The sequence below is a fragment of the Microcebus murinus genome, chromosome 19 (genome assembly GCF_040939455.1).
Source record: "Microcebus murinus isolate Inina chromosome 19, M.murinus_Inina_mat1.0, whole genome shotgun sequence".
NCBI lineage: Eukaryota > Metazoa > Chordata > Mammalia > Primates > Cheirogaleidae > Microcebus > Microcebus murinus.
In genome coordinates this window covers 915,581-942,101 of record NC_134122.1, presented here as the reverse complement: position 1 = coordinate 942,101, position 26,521 = coordinate 915,581, and the positions used below count along the sequence as shown (strand labels likewise).

General features: G+C 69.2%; 1 protein-coding gene across 1 annotated transcript in view; it reads right to left on the bottom strand.

Moving 5' to 3' along the window:
• CACNA1H (calcium voltage-gated channel subunit alpha1 H) overlaps positions 1–26,521 on the bottom strand; it is a 52,067-nt gene that overhangs the window by 13,373 nt on the left and 12,173 nt on the right. Inside the window, exons 2-9 of the mRNA XM_012743442.3 lie at positions 9,057–9,168; positions 8,854–8,987; positions 8,650–8,747; positions 6,519–6,678; positions 4,996–5,314; positions 4,173–4,265; positions 2,283–3,066; positions 349–773 (exon numbers count right to left, since the gene is read on the bottom strand). Of these exons, the coding sequence (XP_012598896.3) occupies positions 349–773; positions 2,283–3,066; positions 4,173–4,265; positions 4,996–5,314; positions 6,519–6,678; positions 8,650–8,747; positions 8,854–8,987; positions 9,057–9,168 (2,125 nt within the window). The remainder of the gene's footprint in view (positions 1–348; positions 774–2,282; positions 3,067–4,172; positions 4,266–4,995; positions 5,315–6,518; positions 6,679–8,649; positions 8,748–8,853; positions 8,988–9,056; positions 9,169–26,521) is intronic.

Below are 26,521 nucleotides of genomic sequence, written 5' to 3'. Positions count from 1 at the left end.
GAGCGGGCGGCTGCACGGGGTCTGTGCATCTGGGTGACTCGGGGTGCCCGGGTGCCACCCCTACTCTCCCTCTCGGGCCCAGAGTCGCACCCACGGGGCCCACCAGCTGCACGGCGGGCGGGCGGGCGCCTCTGGGCACCCTCTTCCTTGGGGGTTCTCGGGGGTCCCGCTGCCCCACCCCACCCCGGGAGGCCCCAGAGCGGGAGGCACAGGGTCCACGCTGGCCGTGCCGCAGAGGCCCCGCCCACGGGGAGCCACACCGGACGTCCCTGCCCCACCCCGCAAGAGGCCGAGCTCCCAGAACGCAGGGGCGGCTCCCCACGAAGCCTGCCCCGGCCCGCCCCGCACCTGCTCGTGGTGCTCCACGCCCATGCTCAGCGTGTTCACCAGGATGGCCGCCATGATGCCGCGGCTGAAGTACTTGCTGTCCACGATGCGCCGCAGCTTCCCGCCCACGGACGCCCACAGGCGGCGCAGCCTGCCCGGCTTGCCCGAGGCCCCCCGCCGCCGCCCGCTGCCCTGGCCCGGCGAGCCCGCCGTGGGGGGCGGCTGCACGGGGTCCCGGCGGTCGCCGTGCCGCACGTCCTGCGTGAACTCGTAGACGCCGCGGCTGTCTGAGTCCCCGCTCTCGGAGCCGCTGAGCTCGGGCTCGTCCAGGGCGCTGGCGCAGTACGGGCAGCTCTTCAGCTCGCAGGTCAGCCTGCCTGCCGGGGGGCTGGGCAGCGGGCAGGGCACGCTCAGGCCCGACAGGTGGCTGGGGGCGCGGCCCAGGCCTGCAGGAGAGGGGCAGGGACGGGCCACGCTCAGCCGCGCTGCCAGGGGGCGCCCGGGACACAGGCCACGTGGGCCAAGATCAGCACGTCCCCAAATGTCCACCGGAGCCCTAAGTGGGGACCTGGGTGGGGACCAGGTGTGACACAGGGTCTCTGCAGGTGAAACTGACACAGATGGCGTCACTGGAGCACAAGGGGCCCAGGCCCACGACAGGGACCGTCATGGACAGAGAGCAGAGATGGGCACACGGGGACCCGTCATGAGCTGAGGGACAGCGACGGCTGCCAGAAACCGGCGGGGACAGGGAGGGTCCTCCAGAAGGGGACAACCCCGTGGCACCTGGACTTGGACTTGTGCCCCAGAGCCACGGGGGGTCACGTCTCTGCTGCTACGAGCCCCTCAGGGGGTGGCATCGCGCTACAGCAGACACAGACACCTGGGGACGCTCTCGTACACACCTGAGAGTACAGGCACCTGGGCACACAGCTGTGCACACTTGGGCACATTCACGAACACCTGGGACACACACCTGGGCACACTCAGACCAAGGTGCACATACCTGACACACTTGCATTAACAACTCGGCACACATATACACCTCAGCACACATACCTGGGCATACTCACATTAACTCCTGGGCACACTCACACCTGGTCATATATTAACACCTGGGTACACTCAGACCTGGGCACACTCAGACCTGGGCATACTCACAGTAGTAGCTGGGCACACACACCTGGGCATATATTAACACCTGGGTACACTCAGACCTGAGCACACTCAGACCTGAGCATACTCACAGTAGTACCTGGGCACATACACCTGGCACACTCATAAACACTTGGCAGCACACCTGGGCACACTCACACCTGGGCACATGTGCCCACCCTCCACAGCTGCACACCCTGGGCACTGAGGCGTGAGACACACAGTGGCTGCCACCCTCGCTCACGGCACAGCCCCACCACGGTGGACACGCCCTCGCCGCCGCCCACACGTCTGCACACATGGCCAGGGAGCAGCTCCAGGTGCACACGGACCCGACCACCTGGGGTTCCGGCACCTCCCACTCAGCGCCTGGTCCCAGATAGGTGGAGCCAAAGCCCTGGCAGCCCTTCTCTCCCCAACCCCTAGGGACTCTGTGACTTTGCCTTCCTCTCCCCCACCCCCGCCCCAGCCTCAGTCTCCCCACCTAGAAAGGAGGCCGACCCTGGCGCCCACTAAGGGGTCTGCAAGTCTTGCAGGGAAGTGGCCGGGCAGGGCTGGGCGGGGCAATGTGACATGGCCCTGAGGCTTCCACTCCCCCCAGCACATCCGCGCCCCACCGAGCCGCCAGCGCCTGGAGCTCACCACGGACAGACGGATGCGGGGTCCCTCCTCCCTTCTTAGGGGCGGCCGGGGTGCAGCGGGTCTATCTCACAAAGCTGGACATCCCGGGGGCCCTGTCCCGCCCTGCCCCTGCCTGGGTCCCGCCGGCCTCCTCCGCGGGGCGGGGCTGGGGTGCTCACCGTGCTCCCCGACCACGTGCTGGATCTTCTCGTAGGCGTCGGGGCTGCCCGGGCTCAAGGGGCTGTGCCCTCTGGCGCCCGGCGGCCCCCCGGGCTGCATCCCCTGTGGCATGGGGCCGGCCCCGCCCTTGCCGCCACCCGCCATGGAGGGCAGGATGGTGGGGTAGTTCATGGCGCCCAGCCCCGTGGCCAGCTTGAGGCTGGCGGCGGCAGTGGCCTCAGCGTGCGCCACCCGCGCCCTCTCCTGCGGCCCCTCCACGTGGCAGTCGGCGTGGTAGATGCTGTGCACGGACTCCGCGTCCGGCGGCCCCCGGCTGGGGGAGGGTGGCGAGGGGGGTCCTCCCGCCCGCACCAGCCGGGTGTCGCCGGCGCCGGGCTCTGGGCTGGGCCTGCGCGGGCTGCCGTGGCTGAAGTGGTAGTGGTGGTGGTGGTGGTGGTGGTGGTGGTAGACCAGGTGGTGCACGGAGGCCGCCCGCCCGCCCGCCCGGCGCTGCCGGCGCCCGGGGTCCGGGCCGCTGCCCGGGTCCACCTTCTTGCGCCAGCGGCTCTGCCAGCGGGCGTAGAGGCGCAGGCTGCGCCGCTTGACCTTGCGGCAGATGTGGCCCACGTACTTGAGCAGCTCCTCGTAGCAGCTGCCCGGCTCCGAGAAGCTGGCCAGCGTGCTGTCGTTGGACAGGTGCCGTGCCCGCTGCTCGCGCATCAGCTGGCTCTCCCGCTGCTTCGTCTCCGAGAACTGCGTGGCGATCACCACCAGGCACAGGTTGATCATGAAGAAGGAGCCCACCTGCAGCCGTGGGCAGGTGGCCGTGAGCCGGCGCAGCCCTGGCGTGCCTCAGCCCCACCGTGGCTGCCCATGCCAAGGCCAGGACATGCGGGGTATGGGACCGGAGGGGAGGCCCCACGCTGGGAGGGGTCCCTGTCACGCCCCACGCTGATCCCTGGCATCTAGAACGGGAGGCACGAGGAGGTGCCTCCTGCCCATCTGGGGATGGAGCGGAGACCTGGAACCTTTTCTCCAGGTTGGCTTCTGGCTCACCCTCTCCTCCTGCAGGTGCGCCCTGTGCTTTTTTTTTTTTTGAGACAGAGTCTCACTCTGTTGCCCGGGCTAGAGTGAGTGCCGTGGCGTCAGCCTAGCTCACAGCAACCTCAATCTCCTGGGCTCAAGCAATCCTGCTGCCTCGGCCTCCTGAGTAGCTGGGACTACAGGCATGCGCCACCATGCCCGGTTAATTTTTTCTATATATTTTAGTTGGCCAGTTAATTTCTTTCTATTTTTAATAGAGACGGGGTCTTGCTCTTGCTCAGGCTGGTTTCGAACTCCTGACCTTGAGCGATCCGCCCATCTTGGCCTCCCAGAGTGCTAGGATTACAGGCGTGAGCCACCCTGCAGGACACTCCTGACTGGCCACCGTCCCCTCCCCGGCCCCTGCTTTCCTCCTTAGCCCGGGTCACTGCACAGCGACTCGTGTGCCAGCCAAGTACCAGGTGGGGACGTCTGTCTGTTTTTGTTACCTGCCAGGTCCTCGGGGAGGCTCTGGTACCCCAGGGCCTCTGGTACCCCAGGGCCTCGCGAATGTTTTCTGGCCGACTGACTGACCCAACCCGCCTGGACACAAGGTCACCGAGAGGACCAAGGGAGGGACGTGTCTGGGGCCACGTGCGTGGGCAGCTGTGGCCTGGGAGGTGGTCCCGGCCCCTTTGCAGCCTGGGACAGCACTGGGCGGCGGGGGCTGCATGGCCCTCCTGGCCTCTCAGGCCACAGCCCACCCCACCGGCCTGTCCCCGTCCCGCTGGGGGCTGCACAGAGACCCCTCCGCCCACCCCAGGCCCCCTCACCGCCTGCCTCCGCCCGCCCAGCCCTCGCCGCCTGTGCGGACGTGGCACACTCACGATGATGAGCAGGATGAAGTAGATGAAGTTGTAGAAGGAGTGGGCGTCCATCACGTAGTACATGATATCCACCCAGCCCTCCAGCGTGATCACCTGTGGGGCACGGCAGCTGACGGGCAGGTCCTGCACCCGCTTCCCCGCCGGGCTCGCCATTGCCAGTGGGGCTCCTTTCGGGGGTCCCTGCCCCGCCGCCCCACCCCCACCGCGGACGGGGAACTGAGGCCCCGGGCCACCTGGACCCCCACCGTGGACAGGGAAGCCAAGGCCCCGGGCCGCCTCACCACGCCCCCCCCCACCACGGACGGGAAACCGAGGCCCCGGGCCACCTCACCACCCCACCCCCCACCGCGGACGGGGAAACCGAGGCCCCGGGCCGCCTCACCACCCCACCCCCCACCTCGGACGGGAAACCGAGGCCCCGGGCCACCTCACCCCCCCCCCACCGCGGACGGGGACGAGGCCCCGGGCCACCTCACCACCCCACTCCCCACCACGGACGGGGAAACCGAGGCCCCAGGCCGCCTCACCACCCCACCCCCCACCGCAGATGGGAAACCGAGGCCCCGGCCGCCTCACCCCCCCCCCCCACCGCGGACCGGGAAACCGAGGCCCCGGGCCACCTCACCCCCCCCCCCACCACGGACGGGGAAACCGAGGCCCCAGGCCGCCTCACCACCCCACCCCCACCGCAGATGGGAAACCGAGGCCCCGGCCGCCTCACCACCCCACCCCCCACCGCGGACGGGGAAACCGAGGTCCCGGGCCACCTCACCACCCCAACCCCCACCGCGGACAGGGAAGCCGAGGCCCCCGCCCCGCCCACCTGGAAGATGGCAATCCAGGCGTAGCCGATGTTGTCGAAGTTGATGGCGCCGTTGTGCGGGTTGGAGTCGCCGGAGCGGCACACGTTGTAGTACTGGTTCCAGTTGATGCAGGCGTTGTGGGAGGCGCCGCCCGCGCCCTCGGCCTGGGGCTGCGCGTACGCCTCCCAGCCCAGCGTGCACGGCACGCGCAGCTCGCGGCGGCCCGGGATGTGCGAGCACTTCTGCATGCCGTTGTCACGGCGCGCGGAGCAGATGAACGGGTTCTCCTCGCCCTCCTCCGTCTGGTAGTACGGCCGCAGGAAGCTCAGGTTGTGGTTCCTGGGCAGCGGCACGGCCGGGGTCAAGGTCAGGGCGGGGGGGGGGGAGACCCATCGGGGCGCTGACAGTGTGTGGACCTCACGCCCCGGCCACTGTGCCCCTCCGAGCCTGAATCCCGCTCCACCACGCTGCCCCTGCCTGTGTGACCCCGGAGTGACCCCGGCGGTCGGAGCCCAGTCCCTCACCTGGCCCTGACCTGAGACAGGTGGAGAGCGTGAGACGACACAGCACAGCCCATGGGGGACAAGCAGACCCGCCCTGACCCACCACTGCTGCTGCCACCCACACCGCAGGGGACCGGCAGCCCCTGTCCTCCCGCCCCAGTGAGCACCTGCAGGTGACACCGTGGACCCAGACAGCAGAGGACGCCTGCCCACCCGTGGCAGCGGCCCAGGGACACTGTCCTTAAGGCAGAGGCCCAGATGAGCTCGGCCCCCTCCAGGCAGGCCTCCTGGACTGCAGAGTGCTGGTGTCAGAGACCCACCTCTGGCTCCTCCAGAGCTCGCCCTGTAGCACCTGCCCTGCCACCTGCCGGCCCCGTCTGGCCCTGCCTGCCCTGGGGTGGCCCAGAGGGTCGTGCTCCCTGGGGCCTCCTTCCACACACACGTGGGCGCCAGGGTGCCACCCACCTGCCCGGCACCCAAGGCTATCGCTCCCCCACCCCGCACGAGGCCATCTCATGGGGCCTGGGAGGCAGGGCAGGCTGGCCGTGCACCCACGCACGGAGTCAGGTGCTGAGAGGTGAAGGTGCACCCAGGGGTGTCACCCCGGCAGGGACAGTTCCTGATGCTGAAGGCAGCACAGCCTCAGCCCAGACACACACATGGGGGGACAGACCCAGACGAGTGGGAACAGACACAGAACACTCGGGGGAGTGACACAGATTCACCAGGAGTCCTGTGTGCAAACTTGTGTTACAGGAAAGGGGACCATTGGGGGCGGGGCCTAATCAGTGGGCGGAGCCTCTGGGAGCAGGGCCTGCTGGGTGGGCAGACCCTCTGGGGCATGGCCTACCAGGTGGGTGGAGCTGGGTGGGCGGAGCCTCGGGCAGGGGCTACTGGGTGGGCGGAGCCTCTGGGAGCAGGGCCTGCTGGGTGGGTGGAGCTGGGTGGGCAGAGCCTCTGGTAGCAGGGTCTGCCAACTGGGCAGTCTCTGGGGCGGGGCATGCCGGGTGGGCGGAGCCACCAGGGCGGGGCGTGCGCACCTGACAAAAGTGCTGTCCAGGAAGCAGCGGTTCCGCAGCAGGCCGGCCCAGAGCTGGACGCCCACGATGCCGAAGATGAAGAAGACGAAGAAGCAGAGCAGCAGGACGTTCCCGAGCATGGGCAGCGTGTCCAGCAGCAAGGTGACCAGGATGCGCATGCCTGCGGGCAGGGGCGGCTGAGCCCTCCCGGCCTGCACAGGTGCGTCCACGCTACTGGGAGGCCTGGCGGCCCCCCACAGCAACCCCGGGTGAGACCCACACCCGGGGGGCTGCGGCACCCAAGGGAGGGCGGGGGTCTGGCCACGTGGGTCTGCAGGTCCTCAGGTGACCCAGGCTGTCTGAGGCCTTCTCAGGGGACCGACAGCATCTGGGGCTGCCCTGGGGGTGTCCAGCAGGCTCGGGGTTCGGGGAGCCTTTTGTCACACCCCCAGCGAGCAAACTGGGCCGGGCAGTGGCGTGGCGGGGGGCACTTTAGCAGCCCTTGTTCCTGGGTGCTGTGGCTGCGTGAACTCAAACTAACCCGGGCAGTGGGTGGCCAACACCTCCAGGGTCCCTTGCTCCTTCCCGGGCCTGCCTTCCTTCCCGAACTGGGGAAGGACGGGGCTCCTTCTCCTAAAACCTAAGCAAGGGCTGGGCTACGGCTGCAGGCAGAGCCCTGGGTCTGGGGCCGGGTACTAAGGTCTCACGGATCAGCACCCGGGGGTGGTGATGGCAAAACCGGCTTCTCACAGGATGGGGGCGAGTCAGAGCCAAGAGAGACAGTGAAGTCTCAGAAACGGCCAAGAGGAAGAAGTTCGCTGAGGACAGAGAATGAGTGAGCACTGTCCTGGCCAGACAGCTGGCTCAGAGATCACAGATGACCCAGGGGTCAGACAGAAAGGGATGCAGCCCTGGACGTGTCCTGGGACTTACTATGAGAAGCATGTGGTCCTGTTTGTGAGAGTTTCCCTCCGTGGGGCAGGAGAATGCCCCAGGAGGAGGCCAGGCTGCCGGCGGCGGCGTTGTGGCCACTTGGGGAGTTCGGTGAACAGTTGTCACACCCCACTGGAGCCCTGCCTGATCCGCAGGGCGTGAGCCAGGCGCGGGGCGTGAGCCAGGCGGGTGGAAGGAGGACTCGGGGCCAACAGCACAACCCTGACCTACCTGCCCTGCCCTGGGGGTGCCACTCTGGCATTAGGGGGGCTGTTGCGAGACAAGCCCCTGAGCACCAAGGCCACGCAGGCTGGGTGGCCCGAAAGGCCATGTGTACCCCACACTCGTGCAGGTGTGCACTGCATACCCTACACGCGTGTAGATCTGTACACGCCCATCACGCAACCTCACAGGCACCCTCAGCCCAGAAACGGAGCCCCTGACTCAGCCCAACACTCAACACCTCCGAGGGAGAGACCCCAGACCACCACGGACTCGGGGGGTGACCAGCGTTCGGACAGGCTGTTTCCGGGACGCCTCCCCCCGCCCGCTCACGCCCGCACCGAGGCCTTCTCCACCTGGCCCCTCGCAGCTGCTGGCCACGGCCTGGAGGGTTTCTGGCCTCCCTAAGGCGCCAGCCCAGGCCGGCCTGCGTCCCATCTCACCCCTTGGGGGCGGGGATGGAGGCGGTGCCCATGTGGGCGAGGGGCAGATGTCCTCCTCGCTCCCTCTGAGCCCAGCCGGAGACAGCACGGGCCCTCAGCCTGGCTGCCTCCTCTGGGAGGGAGGGGCAGCTGCAGAGGGTGCGGGACAGCTGAGCCACACCCCCCAGGGAGCCTCCAGCAGCCCTGGGCCACACTGGGGTGGGCCAGGCAGCAAAGCCACCAGGGGTCTGCTCAGCCCTCAGCCTCCTCACCCAAGATGCCAGACGGATGAGGAGCCCGAGGTTCAGAGTGGTCCCTGTCACTTTCCCTATGGGGGCCAGGACCCTGGGGATCCTGACTGGAAACCACACCAGCCTGCTTGCTCTTCCTTAGCAAAAAGCGGCCCCCCCTGTAGGGCCTGAGTAGCAGGGCCAGCCCCCCCCCCCCGTGCCCCAGTGCGGGAGCCTGCGCTGGCTCCGGGGTGCCTGGGGGCCATCGCCTCCCAGCGGCGGGCTCCGAGGGCTGGCGGGCCCTCAGGCTGCCTGTGTGGAGCTGGGGCAGGGCTGGGTGCTTACTGGGCACGCGGTTGATGGCCCGGAGGGGCCGCAGGACACGCACGGTCCGGATGGCAGAGAGGCTCACGTTGTGTCCGTCCAGGGAGTACTCCATCATGCTGGGGGCAGAGCAGGGGCTCAGCGGAGCGGGGTGCAGCGGGGCCCAGGCCACGGCGCTCTCCGTGGAAGCCCCCCCCCCGGGCCGCGCTGCGGGGCGCGCCGTACCCCGCCACGACGATGAAGAAGTCCAGCCGGTTCCACGTGTCGCCCAGGTAGCACTTCTGCCCGAACAGCCCCAGGGCCACCATCTTCACGGCCATCTCCGCGGCGAAGAAGGCGAAGATGAAGTCGTCGAAGGCCTGGCGGGAGGGGGGGTCAGGGAGGGCCGGCCTGGAGGGGCCGCCCGCACCCGCCTGGCAGACACTCACCTTCAGGATGGTGCAGCGCTCGGAGCGGCACTCCACGTCCTCGCAGGGCCGGAACATGCCCAGCGTCACGCAGTTGAGCGCGATGACCAGCATGCTCACCTGCTCGAACCACGTGCTGGCCGGCGGGTTAAGGACCACGCAGCAGCAGACCACGCCGGCCCCCACACGCCCACTCCGCCCCGCCCACGGGGCCCATGTGCACACCTGGCGAGGGGGTGCCCTGGGCCCTCAAGGCTGCGCCCGGCACGGCGCCTGTCCATCCCGGCGGCGGCCACCAGGTGGCGCCAGGGCTCCGCGTCATGAGCACAAGATGTCCCGGGCTCGGCTGCCCAGATGGGGCCAGGCTGCGTGGGGGGCTCCCCAGCTGGGTGGGCGCAGGCAGGGCACCCTACAAAAATGGAGGGCCCTGGGGCACCCCCACGCACACCCCCTGCGGTCGCCATGGGAACCGTCCCACCCTGACACACCTCACTGTGGGGCCTTGGCTGGGCCTTCCACAGCCGCTGCCCCGGGTGGGACCAGCCACCAGCGTCCCACAGGAGGGGAGGGGCGGGCAGGGGTGGATGGAGTGACCTTTCTTAAAGAAGTGGCATCCGGACAACACCAGCTTGTCGGCAAATAGCCCCATACCCCACCTCCCAGACGAGGAGGGGACCCAGGAGGGCGACAGGGACGGGGCGCCCGCCCTCACGGCTGGCTTGGGGGCAGCTGGGCTCAGGCCTGGGTTCGCAGGGCGCCGGGCTCAGGTGGTGGCAGCAGTGTGGGGCCCTGCGAGGCACGTGGCCACGCCTGACAAAGCGCCATGGCCTGGGGCACCGGGGTCGGATCTGGGTGGCCCCAACGCTTGGAGGTGGCGGGTGCAGGTGGCTGTGACCGGCCAGGGACCGAGATGAGCACAGGAAGGGTTGGGGTCTCTCCAGCAGGTCGAGGGACTCGGCCACTGGGGGCTTCCCTGCCCGGGGGTCTGGAGCAATCCTCACCTGCACCCTACCTCCAAGGGACCCTGCAACTCCCCGGGCCACTCTCCTCTCCTAGCAAGTCAGGCCCCCCCCCCCCCGCTGCCTGGTAGGTCATCATTCCACAGCCGACCGCACCGTGGCCGCTGGCCACCAACGTAATTACACGTTCCCACCAAGAGCGCGTAATCACACTTAATGGGCTCAGCCCTAACACGCGCCTCTGCCGTACGCCGCTGCAGAAAACAGAAATCAGCCTCCCGCTACGGCGGCAAGGGCCGGTCCTGCCGGGCCACAGCCGGCACCCGCCCCTTCCCCGGGGACGGGAGAGGCTGGGCTAACAGTTGCGCCGCTGCACGCCATGTCGCACCCCCCCCCAAGCCCAGCGGGTGCAGAGCGTGCCGCTTGCTCGCAGGAGTGGGGGTGGGCCTCCTCGTGGAGGCTGGCGGGGGCAGGCTGCGCCCACTGGGTGGCCGAGGAGGTGAGGGGTCCCGGGCCTCAAGGGGCCCCAACTCAGTGCCAGCCCGGAGCTGCAGCGGCAGGCGGCTCCCTCCTCCCGCCAGGGCCCGTCTCTGCAGAGCGCCGGCCACGCACAGAGCGTCCATGTGCATCTCCCTGGGCCACGGGTTCCCGGGTTGGGGGTGTTGTTACTGGTTAAACGGAACAGGCTGTGTGGACGGCTCATGGCACGGGGCAAACACCTGCCACTCCCTGCCAGGGGAAGACAAGCTGCCCGGCCAGGGAACAGGACCCCGGTGGGAGGGAGATCAGACCTGGGGGGACCCCAGTCTTGCAAGTGGCACCCCCACCCCTGCAGCTTGCCCGAGCCCTGCAGGGAGGTGGTGCAGCCCAGCCTGGGCTCCGGGGACAGCCCATCCCCCCAGGCCCCCGGCTGCCCTCCTGTCCCACGGCGGAGCTGTCCGCCCCTTGGGTGCCCGGGTCTTCTCGGTCCATCGCTCCTGGTTCTCTGCCCACGCCCACACCAGCGAACATTCCCGACCAGCAGGTGGATGGGTTTCCGGCCCACCCCGGCTGCCCCCCACCCCTCGGACATGGGGACCCAGGACGGAGACCTGCCTCCTGACGGCCCGTTTCCCCTGGGCCTGCACCACGTCCACTCGGACCACCCCAGAGACCCTCTGAGAGGACGCCCAGGCCGGAAGTGGGTGCCCTGACCTGGAAGGCCGTTGGACACAGGCTACACTGCGAACATTCCCGCCCTCCCTGGGCCGGGCTTGCCTGCCACGAGGGTCTCCTGGCCAGAGTGACCCCGCAGCCACCTCAAGACTTTAGCCCCACTAGAGCACGCCCCCCCACCCGCCGGCACTGAGCAGGCACTGCCTTCTGGACCCCAACCCAGACCCTGAGGGGGAGGGCCCCGTGGGACGGAAGGGGCCTGGGCTGCTTACCGGGGCCTGACTGGAACCTCAGCGGCAATAGTGGAGCCAGGCCCCATGAGAGCCGCCCACACCCTGCCCACGGGCACAGTGGGTGGCCAGGGTGGCCGGTGCCCCAGCCACTCAAAGGCGGCCTGGCTTGGGGTCCTGCCATGGTACCTCGGCCCTCTCTGCTGGGCCGAGACCCTTCCCAAACCTTGGCAGTCGAGCACGAGGGGCGGCCAGGAGGGGCTGGGGGCCCACCCACCCACATCCAGGACCCCCTGGCTCTGGCAGGGGTGGGGCCGTCAGGGCCACACACACTGCTGGTGAAGCCCCAGGTGGCCAGAGCGAGGCCGGGCCTGCAGGTGCCTCCCTCGCTCCCTGCCAGGGACAACGGCAGCGCCCGCTGCCTGGGACTCGCGGTGCCTCTCAGATGCCAGCTCACCCTGGCTGGGGACCAGAGGACGCCGGCGCCCAGACACCGAGAGCCAGCTGAGGCCACACCGCCCAGCCGAGTGCCCACTTGAGTCTACAGGGTCCCTGCCAGGGGAAGACCCTGTGCCTTCTGCACCCCCAGCCCCAAATCAGACCTGCCAACGTGGGGAAGTGCTCCACAGGGCCCCCACACCACGAGGGCCCCCGGGCCTGCGGACACAGCTCTGGGGGGACGGTGCCCAGGGAGTGCCCAGAGGGCCCTGGGAGGCTCCTGGCAGCAGGTCGCAGACGGGCAGACATGCTGGGGCCTCCGGGACAGGCAGACCCCAGCTCCCAGCCCTCCCCACCCCGGGCAGGGGCTGCCAGCGCCCCACGCGGCTCTGCCCAGACAGGAGCGGCCAGCCCAGGCCCTGCGTCCCGCCGGGCAGGGAGAGGCCAACTAGCTCAGGCCCTCGTGACTCACACCATTCCCGTCGCGCTCCCGTGGGCAGCTGAGGACAAGGCAGCCCCGACTGACCACGTCACACGGAGCTCAGTGGCTTCAGAGGCTTAATTATACAGGTGGAGTTCCTGAGTCTTAATTAAAAATTCCTTTAGGCTTTGAACCCACTTCTGCACGTCAGAATCAACGTCTCTTGCACACCGGGAGCCATGCTGGCGCGCGGCAGGGCTGGACGGGGCCTGGTTGCTGGGGGCGGCAGGAGCGGTGGGGACTCAGGGCCATGCGGCCGGGGCTCAGGGAGGTGGTCTCTGCCGCGGGGTCTCCCTCAGGGAGCAGCAGAGAGCTCACCACCTCCAGGCTCTGGGACCACCTGGACCTGGCACACGCCCTCGGCAACTCTCCCCGCACCTGGCAGACCGGGTGGGGGCCACGGGACCCCCGTGTGGCCTGGGCAGCCTGCCTGCCTGCCCCCACGTGGGCTGGGGACTCGCACAGAAGCCCCAGAGACAGCCTGGGGGGGACTTCAGAGCCCGTCCCTGGGCCCAGGGCTGGGGACCCCGCAGTGGTGGGGTTCCGTCTATGGAGGGACCCCCTCAAGCCCCGCACTCCACCTCGGTCCCACACACCGGGCCGCATAGCCGGCCCCTTCTCACGTCTCTCCCCCCTCCACAGCCGTCCTGCCTGGGAAGCCCCCCTCCTGGGGAGGAGATGCCTTTGCTCAGACCCTGGGCTCAGGGCTGCAGCCGCCCTGGGGCCCGGGCCAAAGGCAGCCCGGCGTCCACACCAAAGCTCCCGGAGGGGCCAGGCGTCTCGGGGGGCTTTCTGAAGCTCTCCAAGGTGGCTCTTCTCCAACGCACCCCGATACAGCCCGGCGGGCCAGGAGAAAGCTGCCAGGACAGTGGTGCTGGTGGCAGCCACTGTCCATGGTGCTGAAGCGGCCGCCCCACCCGGAGCCCCAGCAGGATGCTGGGCGGGGGAGGGGAGCCAGCCTGCAGGGGAGGGGAGAGGCAGGGGGAGGGGCCCTGTGTCGGGGGAGCAGGCCTGGCTTCATCAGCAACCCCTCTGCCACCCACCCCTTCTCACTGGAGGGAGTGGGGAGGAAACCACGTGACAAACTTGCTTGTCCCGACCCCGACAGCCATTGTCCCCTGCCCCCGGGGTGTGGGCATGGGGCCCCCAGGGCGCTGCCCACTGCTCGGGGACACCGAGGCCCCCACACCCCTCCTCTGCGTGAGGGGAGACACCCGCTCGTCCCGGGAGCGGGCATCCTGTTATCTCTGTGCTGAAGACACACAGGCCTGGGAGGCGTGGGGGGGCCCAGGCCGGGCCTCAGGGCCACAGGCACAGCCCCTCCCCATGACGGGGTCTCTAGGGCCTCAGGAGGCCTGTGTGGGGCAGGGGAGTGTGGCCCAAACAATGGCCTGAGCCTCCTGGACCGGAAACCTCATTATAAGCGAGGAGCTGCGGGGCCCGGCCCCAACTCTACCTGCCCTTCAGCCCGAGCCTCAGTTTACCCATCGGCACAATGGGGCTAGCAGCACTTTCGTCCTTCAGACACTGAGGGGGTCATGCAGACCCTGCTGTGGAGGGACCAGCCGGTCCCAAGCCCCCAACCCCTCCCCTCCCCCTGGCGAGGGCTCGGCCCCAGCCCTGCAGGCCTGGGACAACACGTTCTCAAAGCGGAGGCCTCTAGGCTTGCGGAAGGAAGGTCAGGACAGGATGGACGTTCCCACAGAGGGACACAGGCAGGGCTGGGCGGCCCTCACTGAGCCACGTGCTAGCAGGGGGAGAGGGGAGGGGTCTTCAGGCAGAGGCTGCCCTGCCCCCTCCTCTATGGTCAGAGTGGCCCCCAAGCCACTGACAGGCAGGGCTCCCTGCTGGGCTGCATCTTGCCATCAGGAAGCAAGGCCACAGAGCTCTGCGTGGGAGGATGAGGAGCCCCGGCTGCCCCAGCCCCCCCATCGCCCGCCCCCTCAATTCCCCAGAGCAATCTGCTCCCCCGGCTAAGCTCCATTAGGCCAAATCCGGAACAGCTGGGCCTAGGCGTCCCTGAGCCTGGCGGGAGGCCAGCGGGGAGGAGGGCACCGGCAGCTGGGCAGAGGGAGTCTCCAGCGAGGCCAGAGCCCCCTCTCAGGACCCCGCAGCCCCACGGGGCGCTGAGCGCAGGGTCACGCGGGAGCAGCTACTGCACTGCCAGGACTCTCCTCGGGACCCTGATGGAACGGCCCCTCCCTGCCGAGAGCAGGGGTGCTGGGCTGCCTCCCTCCCCGGCCTCACTCTCCTGAGCACTCAGCCTTTCCTTTCCGATTTGCTCAAGGAGAAAACCCGTGCTCATCCGGGGGAGGAGGCCCACCCCGCGGGAGCCAGGCGCACTCCGAGTGGCCCCGCTGCTGTGCTGCAGGCACAAAAGCAGCTCTGGGTTTTGTTTTGTTTTGTTTTTGTTTTTTTGAGACACAGTCTCACTCTGTTGCCCGGTCTAGAGTGCTGTGGCGTCAGCCTAGCTCACAGCAACCTCAAACTCCTGGGCTCAAAGGATCCTCCTGCCTCAGCCTCCCGAGTAGCTGGGACTATAGGCATGTGCCACCATGCCTGCCTAATTTTTTCTATCTATTTTTAGTTGTCCAGCTAATTTCCTTCTATTTTTAGTAGAGACGGGGAGTCTTGCTCTTGCTCAGGCTCAAACTCCTGAGTTCAAGCGATCCTCCCGCCTTGGCCTCCCAGAGTGCTGGGATTACAGGCGTGAGCCACTGCCCGGCCACAGGTTTTGTATCAAACAACCTGAGAGAGGCTGAGCTGGCTGCAGCCCCTAGGACTCAGTGGGCACCATGGAAGACCCTTGGGATCTGGCCGCTCAGTGCAGGGCCACACGGCACGGTCCGACCTGCACCTGCCACGCCCTGCACCGGAGGCCCCGGAGCCCTGCCGAGAAGACCGGCACCCCGAAGTCCATCCAGCCAGGGCGGACGGGCAGGAACTGCTGGTGCCAAGACGTGACGTGGCACGTGGCCAGGGAGCATCACGCGGCCACGCAAAAGGGGGCGGGGCGCCATGTGCACTGGGACAGCATCACGCCTGGGGCACGGGGCCTCGTCTACAAAGAAGGACAAAATGAAAAGCTGCTACTCCAGGGATGTGGGTTTGCATGCATGTGGGCGGAAGTACAGAAACGCTCCGGAGGCGTTGTAAGAATGCCGTGGGGGGGGGCAGAGTCCACAGTTAACTTTCCACGTTCACTTCTCGGGGAGCCCGGGCCTGCTCGCCAGGGAGGGTCCACGGCCTCCGCCGTCCCACCTCGCCACAGAGGGTCCACGGCCCTCCGCCCGTCCCACCTCTCCAGGGAGGGTCCACGGCCCTCCGCCCGTCCCACCTCGCCAGGGAGGGTCCACAGCTCTCCGCCTGTCCCACCTGGCCAGGGAAGGTCCACAGACCTCTGCCCATCCCACCTCGCCAGGGAGGGTCCACAGCTCTCCGCCTGTCCCACCTGGCCAGGGAAGGTCCACAGACCTCTGCCCATCCCACCTCGCCAGGGAGGGTCCACAGCCCTCCGCCCGTCCCACCTCTCCAGGGAGGGTCCACGGCCCTCCGCCCGTCCCACCTCGCCAGGGAGGGTCCACAGCTCTCCGCCTGTCCCACCTGGCCAGGGAGGGTCCACAGACCTCTGCCCATCCCATCTCACCAGGGAGGGTCCACAGACCTCTGCCCGTGCCATCTCGCCTGGACCCACAGCCTGTGAGGTTGCCATGGCAACAGACGCAGCCGCCTCCTCCCTGGTCCTGGTGTCTCCACAGCCCGAGGGACACCCCCCCCAGGAGGGGCTGCGCATTTTTGCCCGAGACACCACAGAGGAGATGGGGCCTGCGGTGCAGGCTGGGCCCAGGCCCTCGACGGCTGCACGTCCTGGCCCGCCCTGGGCACACTCACTGTCTCCTCCCGGTCACGGACCCGCACCTGGGCCGGCCAGCAGGGCCCTCTGCGGATGGCCATGTCCACTGGGGACGCAGGCAGCCACCGCAGGACCCACGGATGCTGAGTCCAGGACCCACAGACACTGAGAGCCCGCGCGTGAGCCCGGCCTGGAAAGTCCTCAGAAAGCCGGATCGAGCTCCCACGTGGCCGGGCAGTGCCACCTTGGGGACGCATCACAGACCGCGGGGACCGGCGCTCTGAGATCGGCGCACACACGGCCACGGCAGCCGGGGGGAGCAGCTCAAAGGCCCGTCGATGGACGGACACATGAACTCGATGTGGTCGAGCCACGCGACAGGAGCCCCGTGCAGCCGCGGGAAGAGAGAAGCGCAGGCGCCCGCCACAACCACAAGACGCGCCGTGGAACAACCCGACAGAAACGACCAGGCCGTGCAATCCGGGCCACACGGAACGTCCAGAACCCGCAGCAGGGACAGAGGGGATCAGAGGGGCCGTCGAGCACCCGCCAGTGCCGTGGGGTCTCCTCCCGCGCCTCAGAAATGCCCAGAAAGCCGACATGCTGCAAGCCCTAAATGCCTCCTCACTGTTCGCGGAAAACAGTTAACTTCCTGGAATTCGAGTCCCACCGACCCTCAGCCCCACAGGCCAGGCTGTTCCTTCTGAACCACTGGCTGCACCGGAGCCTGGGAGCCGCCTCTTGGAGCGGCTCGGACAAAGCGCTGGAGACCTGGTGCCTGGGCGGGTGTTGGGGGGGCGCCTCCCTTCCACGCGTGACGCAGCCTCCTGCAGGGCGCAGTGGCCTCCATTCTCCTGCCGGCTGCTGCTGGGGGGACGTTTTCCCTGCTGGCCCACGGGCACGCCACGGCGGTCCCCCTGCCACCCACGCCCGCCACGGGCACACGGGTCCCATCTTCTCCCCACCTAGGAGCTCGCCGTCCCCCTACCTTCGGCACTGCCCACCCCTGCAGCCCCAGGCCCCGTGCCCAGCCCTGCCTGCCAGTGCGGAGACCCCACTGCACACTCGCCACCCACCCCCCATGTGCCCTGGACCCATGCTGACCATGGCACCCCCATAAAAGCCCACAGTGGCTGCCCAGCACCCTGGACACAAAGTCCACACTCCTGGCCCGTGACCACGGCTGTCTGTGGTCTGCCCCCCAGTCGCTGCTCCCGCCCGGGGGGGTGCCTCTCCCCAGGTAGTCGGAGGGGCTCACGCTGGCCCTGGCACCTGTCGGGTCTGGACCTGAGCACAGGACGGCGGGAGCCACGTTGATGCACAGGGCTCTGCGTGCTGGGCATGGGGCCCACACAGGGTCTCCAGGGCCACCCTCAGTGAGGACATGCAGACAGTACCTAGCGGAGTGAGCCGGGCGGGGCTGGCCGCACTCCGGCAGCTCTGACCTGGGACCCCCACTTGTCCTGCCTCCTTGGGGGTGGTATGGGGGAGGGGCTGGCCCAGAGTGGGCCACCTCCCCTGGCTCTAGCAGCTTCTCCCCATCCCATGGAGGGCCAGGTCCTGGTGCACGACTGAAGGACATTCCTCTGCCTCCCCAGGCTGTTGCCATGACGACAGCTGGGCCCAGGTGAGGCGGAGCCTTCAGCCCCCCAGGGCCGGAGGGGGCTCGGGGTCCCAGCTCGCCTCGGCCGGGACCCACAGGCTCAGCCCCCACACGCCCTCTGCTCTGCCCCTCGGGAGGGTGGGGTGCAGAGGGCTCCCACGCGCTTGGGAAACGGGCGCAGCGGCCGTGAGACGCAGCATCGCTCACTCCTGCAGGCACCAGCTCACCACGTGTGGCGCTCCGGGACAGCGGTCCCCATGGCCTCCTGCCCCTGCCACCTCCTCCCCAGGCCCGGCCCTGGCGTGGGTGCAGCGGGCGGGCCCGGCCTCCTCATGGGCATTTGGGGACTCGGACGCCGGAAGCTTCCGCTCCCACTGGCCGGTGGCCGAGTCCTCCCAGGGGCGCTCGAGTGGCCAGGCCTGGGCTGAGGGCTCGGCCACGCCGGCTGCCACCTGTGCCCTACCCGGGCAGGGCTGAGGCCCCTGCGAAGTCAGGGGGGAGCGGGAGGGGTCCCTGCCTCGCCCTCCCCTCCGCCCAGGGCTGAGGCTGCTGGAGCTGCAGCTCTCCCGGCCTCTGCCCTTATCCGGCCGGCAGGGCCCTCCTGGCCGAGCTGTCACTGTGGCCGGACCCTGGGGCAGGCCCCTCTTCTGCTCACAGCCGGCCCAGGGACACGGCAGGGACACGGCAGGGCCCTCCTAGCCGAGCTGTCACTGTGGCCGGACCCTGGGGCAGGCCCCTCTTCTGCTCACAGCTGGCCCAGGGACACAGCAGGGACACGGCCGGGCCCTCCTAGCCGAGCTGTCACTGCGGCCGGACCCCGGGGCAGGCCCCTCTTCTGCTCACAGCCGGCCCAGGGACACGGCAGGGACACGGCAGGGCCCTCCTGGCCGAGCTGTCACTGTGGCCAGACCCTGGGGCAGGCCCCTCTTCTGCTCACAGCCGGCCCAGGGAACATGGAGGGCCGGCTCCGGGGCTTGCGTGACTGTGCTGGGGGCGGGGCGGAGAGACAGCCAAACATGGAGCTGTTTGTCCTCTAGCCGGGCCTGGGGTCACGTGCGGGCGCCGGGGGCTGGGCAGTCGTGGGAGAGCGCCTCCCCTGGAGCTGGGGCTGCTGGGAACCCACCCCCATGGCACCCCCACCTGGGGGACCAGAGATCCTCGCTGAGCGGATGGCTCCAGCTGCCGGAACATTCCTTCCCATCCGAGAACGTCTCCCTGTGCCAGCGGCCCCTGGACACTTGAGCCCCATGGCCCCCCCTTCCTGAGCGGCCTCCATGTCTCTGTCCACCCGGGCCCACCGTCCACGCCAGGAGCCAGCACGCAGGTGGGCTGGAGCCTCCCGCCCCGTGTGGCCGGCACATGGCACTCTCACGCCAGCACGTGGTCACGCCCTGGGGGTGCCGTGCCCGTCTGTCACAGAGGCGGGGGGGGGCAGCACGCAGCAGCCAGGGCCATGCACCAGTGCTCATGTGCACAGGTGTACACAGAGCCCATGCGTGTGCCAGCGTAGCATGTGCACCAGGCACTGCACAGGCACCCGTCTGGGTGTACAGTTTCGGTGTGCCAGGCATGCCCCACATACGTGTGTATAACACGAGCATCTGTGTGTACACGTGGACACACGCATGCACACATGTGCACACACCCTTCTCTGGCCCTGAGACCACGGCTGACCCCCGACCTCCAGGGACTACAGGAAAGGTTCTCACAGCCACACGGGGCCTGAGCACTGCCCGCCCTCCCCCTAATTGTGTGCCATTTAAAAACCACGCTAATTAGGAAGAGCGCTAATGTCTTTGTTTGGCTCTTAACAGCTTGACTCAGAAACTTTTCAAGGCGTAATTGAGTGGAAAATCGCCTGACCCCACCCCACCCCTCTGGTCACCGTGCAGGTAGGAAGCCTGGCGGCGCAGGCGAGAAGCCCCACTGAGGCCCGACAGCCACTTGGTGGCAGCGTGCGGCGATGCCCTCGAGTACCTGGGGACGTGCCTGCCTGCCAGCGGGGCCGGCCCAGCCCTGCCTTCCTCCCACGCTCCCAGACCCTCCCGCCGACCTGCACACAGCTCCGGCTCGGTTCCCACGAGGGGTGGCCTGGGGCAGGGAGCTGCTCTCCCGGGGGCCTCCCCTCAGCTGCCTTTGTCCCGGGGCAGCCTGGCCAGGTGAGAGCTCCTTCCCGGCCTCCCCTGCCAGTCTCGGTCCCCCAGAGGGGCTCCACGTGCACCTGGCCCGGAGGGAAGGTGTGGGCAGAGGAGCCACGCCAGGAGGGGCCGTGGGGAAGGTGACCCCGCCTGCCGGGACAGGCCTGTGGGGCCTGCGAGGGGCTGGAATTCTCCAGGCCAGAAATAACCGCCGAATGCCACTGCACAGCTGCCGCGGCCCAAATTAGAGACCCGGGGGACCAGAGGCTCCCTCCATGGGAACCCGCCTGCAGCTCCACCGCCTGGCCCGGCCAGGAAGCGGGCGGGAGCGGCAGGGGCTCCTTCCCGCAAGAGAGCAGGGGTGGGGGTGGGGGGAACCAGTCCAGGCGAGGCCCCAGCAGTGTCCGCGCCCTGGGGGGTCTAAGCGGGGTGTCCCAGGGCTGACTCCACCCAACCGAGGCCCCAGAGCAGACCCCTCCCCCGCCTCCCCACCCCAGGTGGTCTCGCTGCACGTGGGCCTCCAGCCCCCTCAGCCAGCTGCCCCTGGGGAGACGCGGGCCTCCCAGACCAGGGTTGCGGTGCCCAGTCCATCCGTGATCTCAACCCGTGTGCAAAAACCCAGCTCACACCCGACACTGGAGTCACGCACCACGCGTGCACATGCACCACATGGGTCGTACACACACCCACGCTGCCTGGCCCTGCAGAGCCCGGCTGCCCCGTAGCGTTGCCTGGCAACCGGGTGTTTATTAAAAAAGAAGGAAGGGGAGGCCCCTTGCCCACCCTGCCTGCGCTCCCACGGTGCAGACGGCCCCCAGCCCAAGGGCAGGGCCAGCCGGGCCTCCATCCCGGGTACAGCAGAGAGTGACCCGGGCCGAGGCCAGGCACCCACCGCCCCACCCTGCCCAGTGGCCGCTGCGCCCAGCCCCCACCCCAGGAGCCACCAGACACCCCAGCCCTGGGAGACGCCAGATGCAAGTGCGGCCACAGTCAGAGACAGCTGGCCGGGCCAGGACCTGGCCTTTCAGCGACTGTACCTCCCCGGCAGGTCTGGGCACAGTGTGCAGGGATGGCCAGACCCCACGCCGGCCTTGGGGTCCCCACAGGCCCACGCACCTCCCGCCTGGCACTTGCTGCCCCCTTCTCCGACTCTACAGGCTCTCGCTGGCCTGGAGTGCAGTGCCCAGAGCTGGTCTATCCTTCTGGAAAATGGGGGGCTGGGAGGGGAGTGAGGCCACCTGGTTGGGGGATGACGGGGGTCTGACATCCCAGACCCCCAACCCTGGCTGCTCCCCCGACCCTGGAGCTCGGCAGGGGCGGGACATCGCGGCCAAACGCGCCCCTGGAGCCCCTGGCTGGGGGCTGAGCCGGGACTGGCCAGGGACATGGGGCCCCAAGGATGGTGTGTCCTGGGGGGCGGACACCAGTCACCCGGGCAGAGTGCCACAGCCGGGCCACACGGAGGTGGCCTGGGGGAGGGGACATGGGGGGCTCCCGAGGGTTGGGAAGGGGCCGGGGAGCCCCCTCGCAGCTTACTCGGCCCCTCTCTGGGCTCCGAGGGCCACCCCGGCAGTGGAGGCCGAAACACTCAGGCGTCCGCCCGCCTGCCCTGTTATTAATAGTGGTGACATTTACAAAAGATGACCGGACTCTCAGAAAGTCAGATTCAAAGTGAAACTGGCTGCAGCTGGGCTCCCCGAGGCCACGGCCCCTCCAGGGCTCAGGCCCCCGACCCGGCTGCAGCTCCGGCCCTGACATTCACGCTCAGCGCCTGCCTCAGCCTTGGTGATGCCGCTCCACGTCCCCATGCGTGGGGCTCAGGGACAGGCCGAGGCTCTGGCACCCCCCACCCCCACCCCCACCCCCCATGTCCCGGCCGGCCCAGCTGGCAGCTCCCGGCCATGCACGTCTCTCCCAGGTTCCGTCCACACCTGAGCAGCCCAGCCCAGCGCAGACGTGGCTCAGGAACCCCCGTGTCAGGGGAAGGGCCCTGGGGACCCGGGCGGGGTCTCAGGCGGCCGTGCAAACACCCTGAGGGCCATGAGTGGGCACGGAGGCCCTCTTCCCCAGGGAGGGGGGGCAGCCACCACCAGGAAGCCCCCCTGGGTGCCGGCATGGCCCCCTCCCTCCAGGGGCTTCCAGACCCCAGAAGGCTGTCACCCGCCCGGTGCTGTGGCCCAGTGTACCCTGGCAAGACTCTGCACCCCGACTCCTCCTGGGGTCCAGCTCTGCCTCAAGACCCCCCCGTCACAGGCCCAGAGCCAGGGAGGGCAGGGTTCCGCAGGGACAGAGCCGCCAGGGCTGAGTGGGGCTGGGGCGCAGGTGGACAGACCTGGGGTCGCCCCGCCGGGCCCTGAGGCCACCTTGACACGGCGGCTGCCTAGTGTCCTCAGGGACTGGCCTGGGCCACTGCAGGCCAGGTGCCCCCACCCCTGCACATCCCAGAGCCGCAAGGCCAGGAGGCGACGCGGGACACCCCGTGCCCGGGACCAGGGGCCAGCCCAGCTCCAGAACCCAGGCAGGCTGCACACGGCGCCCGCTCCAGGGGGCTGACACTCTTCTGTGGAGCGTGTGACCCGAAAGCACAGGGGGCTCGGGGGCTGGCGGACTCGCAGGCGTGACAGCCGGGAATCTGCCGGCCGGTCTCCCCGGGTCGCCACACGCAGGAAGAACGTGTTTCCTGATGCAAGCGGGAGGGTCGACGCCCGTCCTGGGACGCCCTCAGCACTGCCCACCCCACTCCCAGGGGTCTGCCCGGCGCTGGTCCCCAGCCCCGCCCGGAGCACTGGCCTGACCGCGGCGTGACCCGGGGACAGGCCTGGGGCGCGGCTGCCCCTCACAAAGACGGCTCTGTGGGGACGCGGTGCCCCCCCCCACAGTGAAGACACCCCCGGGGCCGGCTGGGGGGAGCTGAGGCCAGGCCCCCCTCGGGCAGCCGCAAGCCGGAGGCAGCCCTGGGAGGGGCGGGAGGCTCGGCCCACACTGTCTCTTCCCACCGGCCTCAGCTCTGCACATAAACAGTCTAAATTAGGAATTAAAACATCCCGAGACCCGACCAGCCGGCAGGCCGTATTTCAAACTCGCAGGGAGACGCCCCGGCCGGCCCAGCCCCGACCTCCCTCCCAGGACCTCTCGGCGCGGGCGGCCGAGGGCCCCGTGTCGGCCCCCAGGACATGCCCGGCTCACCCGAGGGGCTGGGGACAGAGAAAGGCCGGGGACGGGCTGTGGCTGGGTGGCCCCTGCTCGGCCTCCTAGACAGGCCGGGGCCTCCCTGCTCCTCAGGAGGACGCACTGAGACCCCGGAACTGAGGCGGGAACGCCAGTCTCCCGGCCTGGGACGGGGACTCCCTCTGAGGGGCAGGCTGGGGACGCGCGGTGGTCCCCAGGGAGGACGGCTCTGGGGGGGCCAGGCCCAAACAGGCTGGCCTCAACGATGCCACCTCGGCCTTGAGGAGGAGGAAGCCCCCCACCCCGGAGCCCGCAGGCACACCGGAGGCCAAGGCCGGAGTCCCCAAGCTGCCCCCTGCCCTCCCACCTGCTCGCAGCCGGGCGGGGTCTCCCGAATCCCAGACTCGGGCCCTGCCGGGCAGCTCGGACACTGGGCAGGCCCTGAAGGGGGCTGGGAGAGGGCCGTGGGCAGAGGCCGAAGGGCAGGCGGCAGCCTGGACAGAGCTGAGGGTCTCCCGGGAGCCCCCCTGCCCGCAGGTGCCTGGTCCACCAGGGCTGGGATGGAGGAGCTTCTGGGCTCTGGGCGTCTGCCTGCCTGGGGGCTGCCGCAGGGCAGGCGGGGGCGGGCCTGACCCTTTCACCCACACGCTGGCCCTGCTGAGGTGTCTGGACCTTCGACTCCGACCACTCGGGGGAAGCGGGAGGGGCAGAAGCCACTGGCCAGGCGTGGGCCTCGCCCCCAGCCCTCTCGGGCTGCCACGCCCCCAGCCCTCTCGGGCTGCCACACCCCCAGCCACAGGTCCAAGCCAGCACCCCACCAGGACCCCTCCGCAGGCACGGCACGGCCCAGCCCCAGCCCCACATCCCGGGCTCGGGGACAGGGACAGACGGGGCAGACGCCCTGTGCCCTGGTGACCCCAGCACCGTGCACCCCACCCTGCAGACCCAGCTAGGCGGTGGGAAGACCACGTGTGGCCAGGCATACTCGGGATCACACGCTAAGTGTCCTGCCACCTGGAATGCTCCAGAACCTTCCCTCCCGCTGCCACGACTCCGTGAGTCTGCCAAGCACCCCTGGACCGATGAGCCCCCTCAGCACGACCCCAAGACCCCACTGCGGGCAGACGCACTGCAGACGGGAAGGGGCTCTGCAGAGCCTGAGACCCCGCCCCTGCCCCCCTGCACACACGGCCCGGGCATGGCCTCCCTGTCACCGCGGCCGGCAGGGCCTGGGCACCATGGGCCATACCTGTCCCTGCTCAAGGGGCCCCCTGCATCTCGGCCCAGCCCGAGCCAGGCCCGGAGTGGAACCTGCTCCAGCTCCCCCTGCGCTCGGGCCCCTGGCATGTGCCCACCCCCGTGAGCAGAGAAAGGGGTCCAGGGACCCCCGGCCTCCAAATGCATGTGGGGGGCGACGGGCTCCTCGGGGCAAGGGCAGAGTGGACACCGCCACAGGGCGTCCCCTGCACCACTCTCCCACGACCCCACAGCTCGGGGCCTCAGAAGCCACCATCACCTGCCACCTCCACGCCCTGGGGACGTCCTAGGCTGCCTCTGGGTACAGGAGCCCCTGCTCCAATCACGTCTCTGGCCCTCAGAGTGCTCCCGCCTGGGCCGGGCAGACGGGGTGTGGACACCAGGCCCAGGCGGCCGCCAGGAAGGGGACGGATCCCGGGGACAAGCGCTCTTGGGGCGCCGGGGGCAGCATCCTGTGCACGGGGGCCCTCCTGCCGACAGGACGCCAACGCAAGGCTCCCGCGTCTCCCTGCTTCCTGCATTGGGGGGCCCAGCAGTGGCACCTGCAGGCACGGTGGCGGCCCAGGGGGCCGGGCGGGGCCCGGGGGCTCTGGCAGGAACAGCCCCGGGCACACGCGTAATGGCTTTATGTAACGCAGGCGGCGGCGCCTCCAGGCCAGGCCGGTAAACCAGGAGCGGCTGGGGATTAGCGACAGGCGTTGCCACGGCAACCCCATCCGTGGCAACGTGTCGTGGTGCTGAGCCTTCCCCGGCACCGCAGCAAAGGTAAAGGAAACCCCAGAGATTCATTAGCAACAGGTTCCCATGGCAACCGCACCAAGCTCATTAATAATTTTTTTTTTTTATTCCGGGTGTGGGTGTTGAAATTCTCCAGAGGCCGGATGCACGCAAACACGCGCCAGCGTCTCCCACCCGCGGCCGGGCGCCTGCTCCTCGTCCCGTGGCCGGGGCAGCAGCACCGGCCCCCGCCCCACCTGCGTGCGGGGACTCGGGGCCCCCCAGCCCACTGGGCGGCCTGTCCACTAGAGGCCCGGCACGGGAGGGCCCCTCAACCGGGGGCAGCCACCAGGACGCCCCTTCTCGGCCCCCTGGGTGGGGGCTGCCCACCCCGAAACTCAGGGCACCTGCAGGGGGTGGAGGTGGGGGCTGCGTCCTGCCACCCCAGGCGCAGGCCGGGTGGGGTCACCAAGGCTAATGCGGAACCGCTGGTCAGAGACCCGTGGCAGGTGGGAGCCGTGGGCGGTGACCAGTGGCGCTGCCTGGGGAGACCGCCTGGCAGTTAGACGGCTCCCACCTGACCCAGCAATTCTGCTCCTGGGCACACAGCCCGGGGAAACCGAGGCCAGGGCTGCAGACCCCCGGCACAGGGACGGCCACCACAGAGGCAGAAGCAGCCTGAACACCACCCGCCACGGACGATCACCACGTGGCTACGCACCGCGCTCCACCGCGGGGAGGCAGCCTCGGCGTGGACCGGGCTGACGTCAGCCTCAGTGAGAGAAGCCAGACGCGAGCCCCGCGCCGAGACTCCATTTACAGGAAACAGGCGACTCCGCAGACACAGAGCAGACCCGCGGGGGCGGGGGCGGCTGCTCACGGGCACAGGGTTTCCAGGGTTTCCTTTCGGGGTGATGAAATGTTCTGGAATTTACTGCAGGGCAGCTGCACGACTGTGAGCGCAGTAAACCCGCCGCGCCGTGCGGGCAGAGCCAGTGATGAGGCCGGCTGCACCCGGCAGGCGGCCGCCCCCGCGCGCGCCCCGGCCGCCCCCGCGCGCCCCGGCCGCCCACCTGACCCGCCGCGCGAGGCCGTGGAGCCGCAGGAAATCCAGCGGCTGACGAAAGCATAGGGGCGCCTGGTTCCGGCACACACACGGAGCACGCCCCCGCCAGCGAGGCCGGGGCAGCGGGCGGCGCAGAACTCGTTAAAAGGCGAGGCAGGCCCGGCACTCTCGCCCGTGCGGGTAACAGCAGCTGCGGGCCGGCACCAGACGCGGCCAATTACTCAATTAGAAGCAACAAAACCATGGGCACAGGACACGGCGGGTGGGCGGCCTGGGGCCGCGCTCTCGTGCTGATGGGCGGGAGGGGACGGGCTTCCAGCCCCAGGAGTGCGGGGAGGAGCAGAGGTGTTGGCAGGGTGGGTCTGGGAGGGAGGCTGGGGGCGCTGGCGCACTGCCCGGACTTCGGGGCGGCGCGACCCGG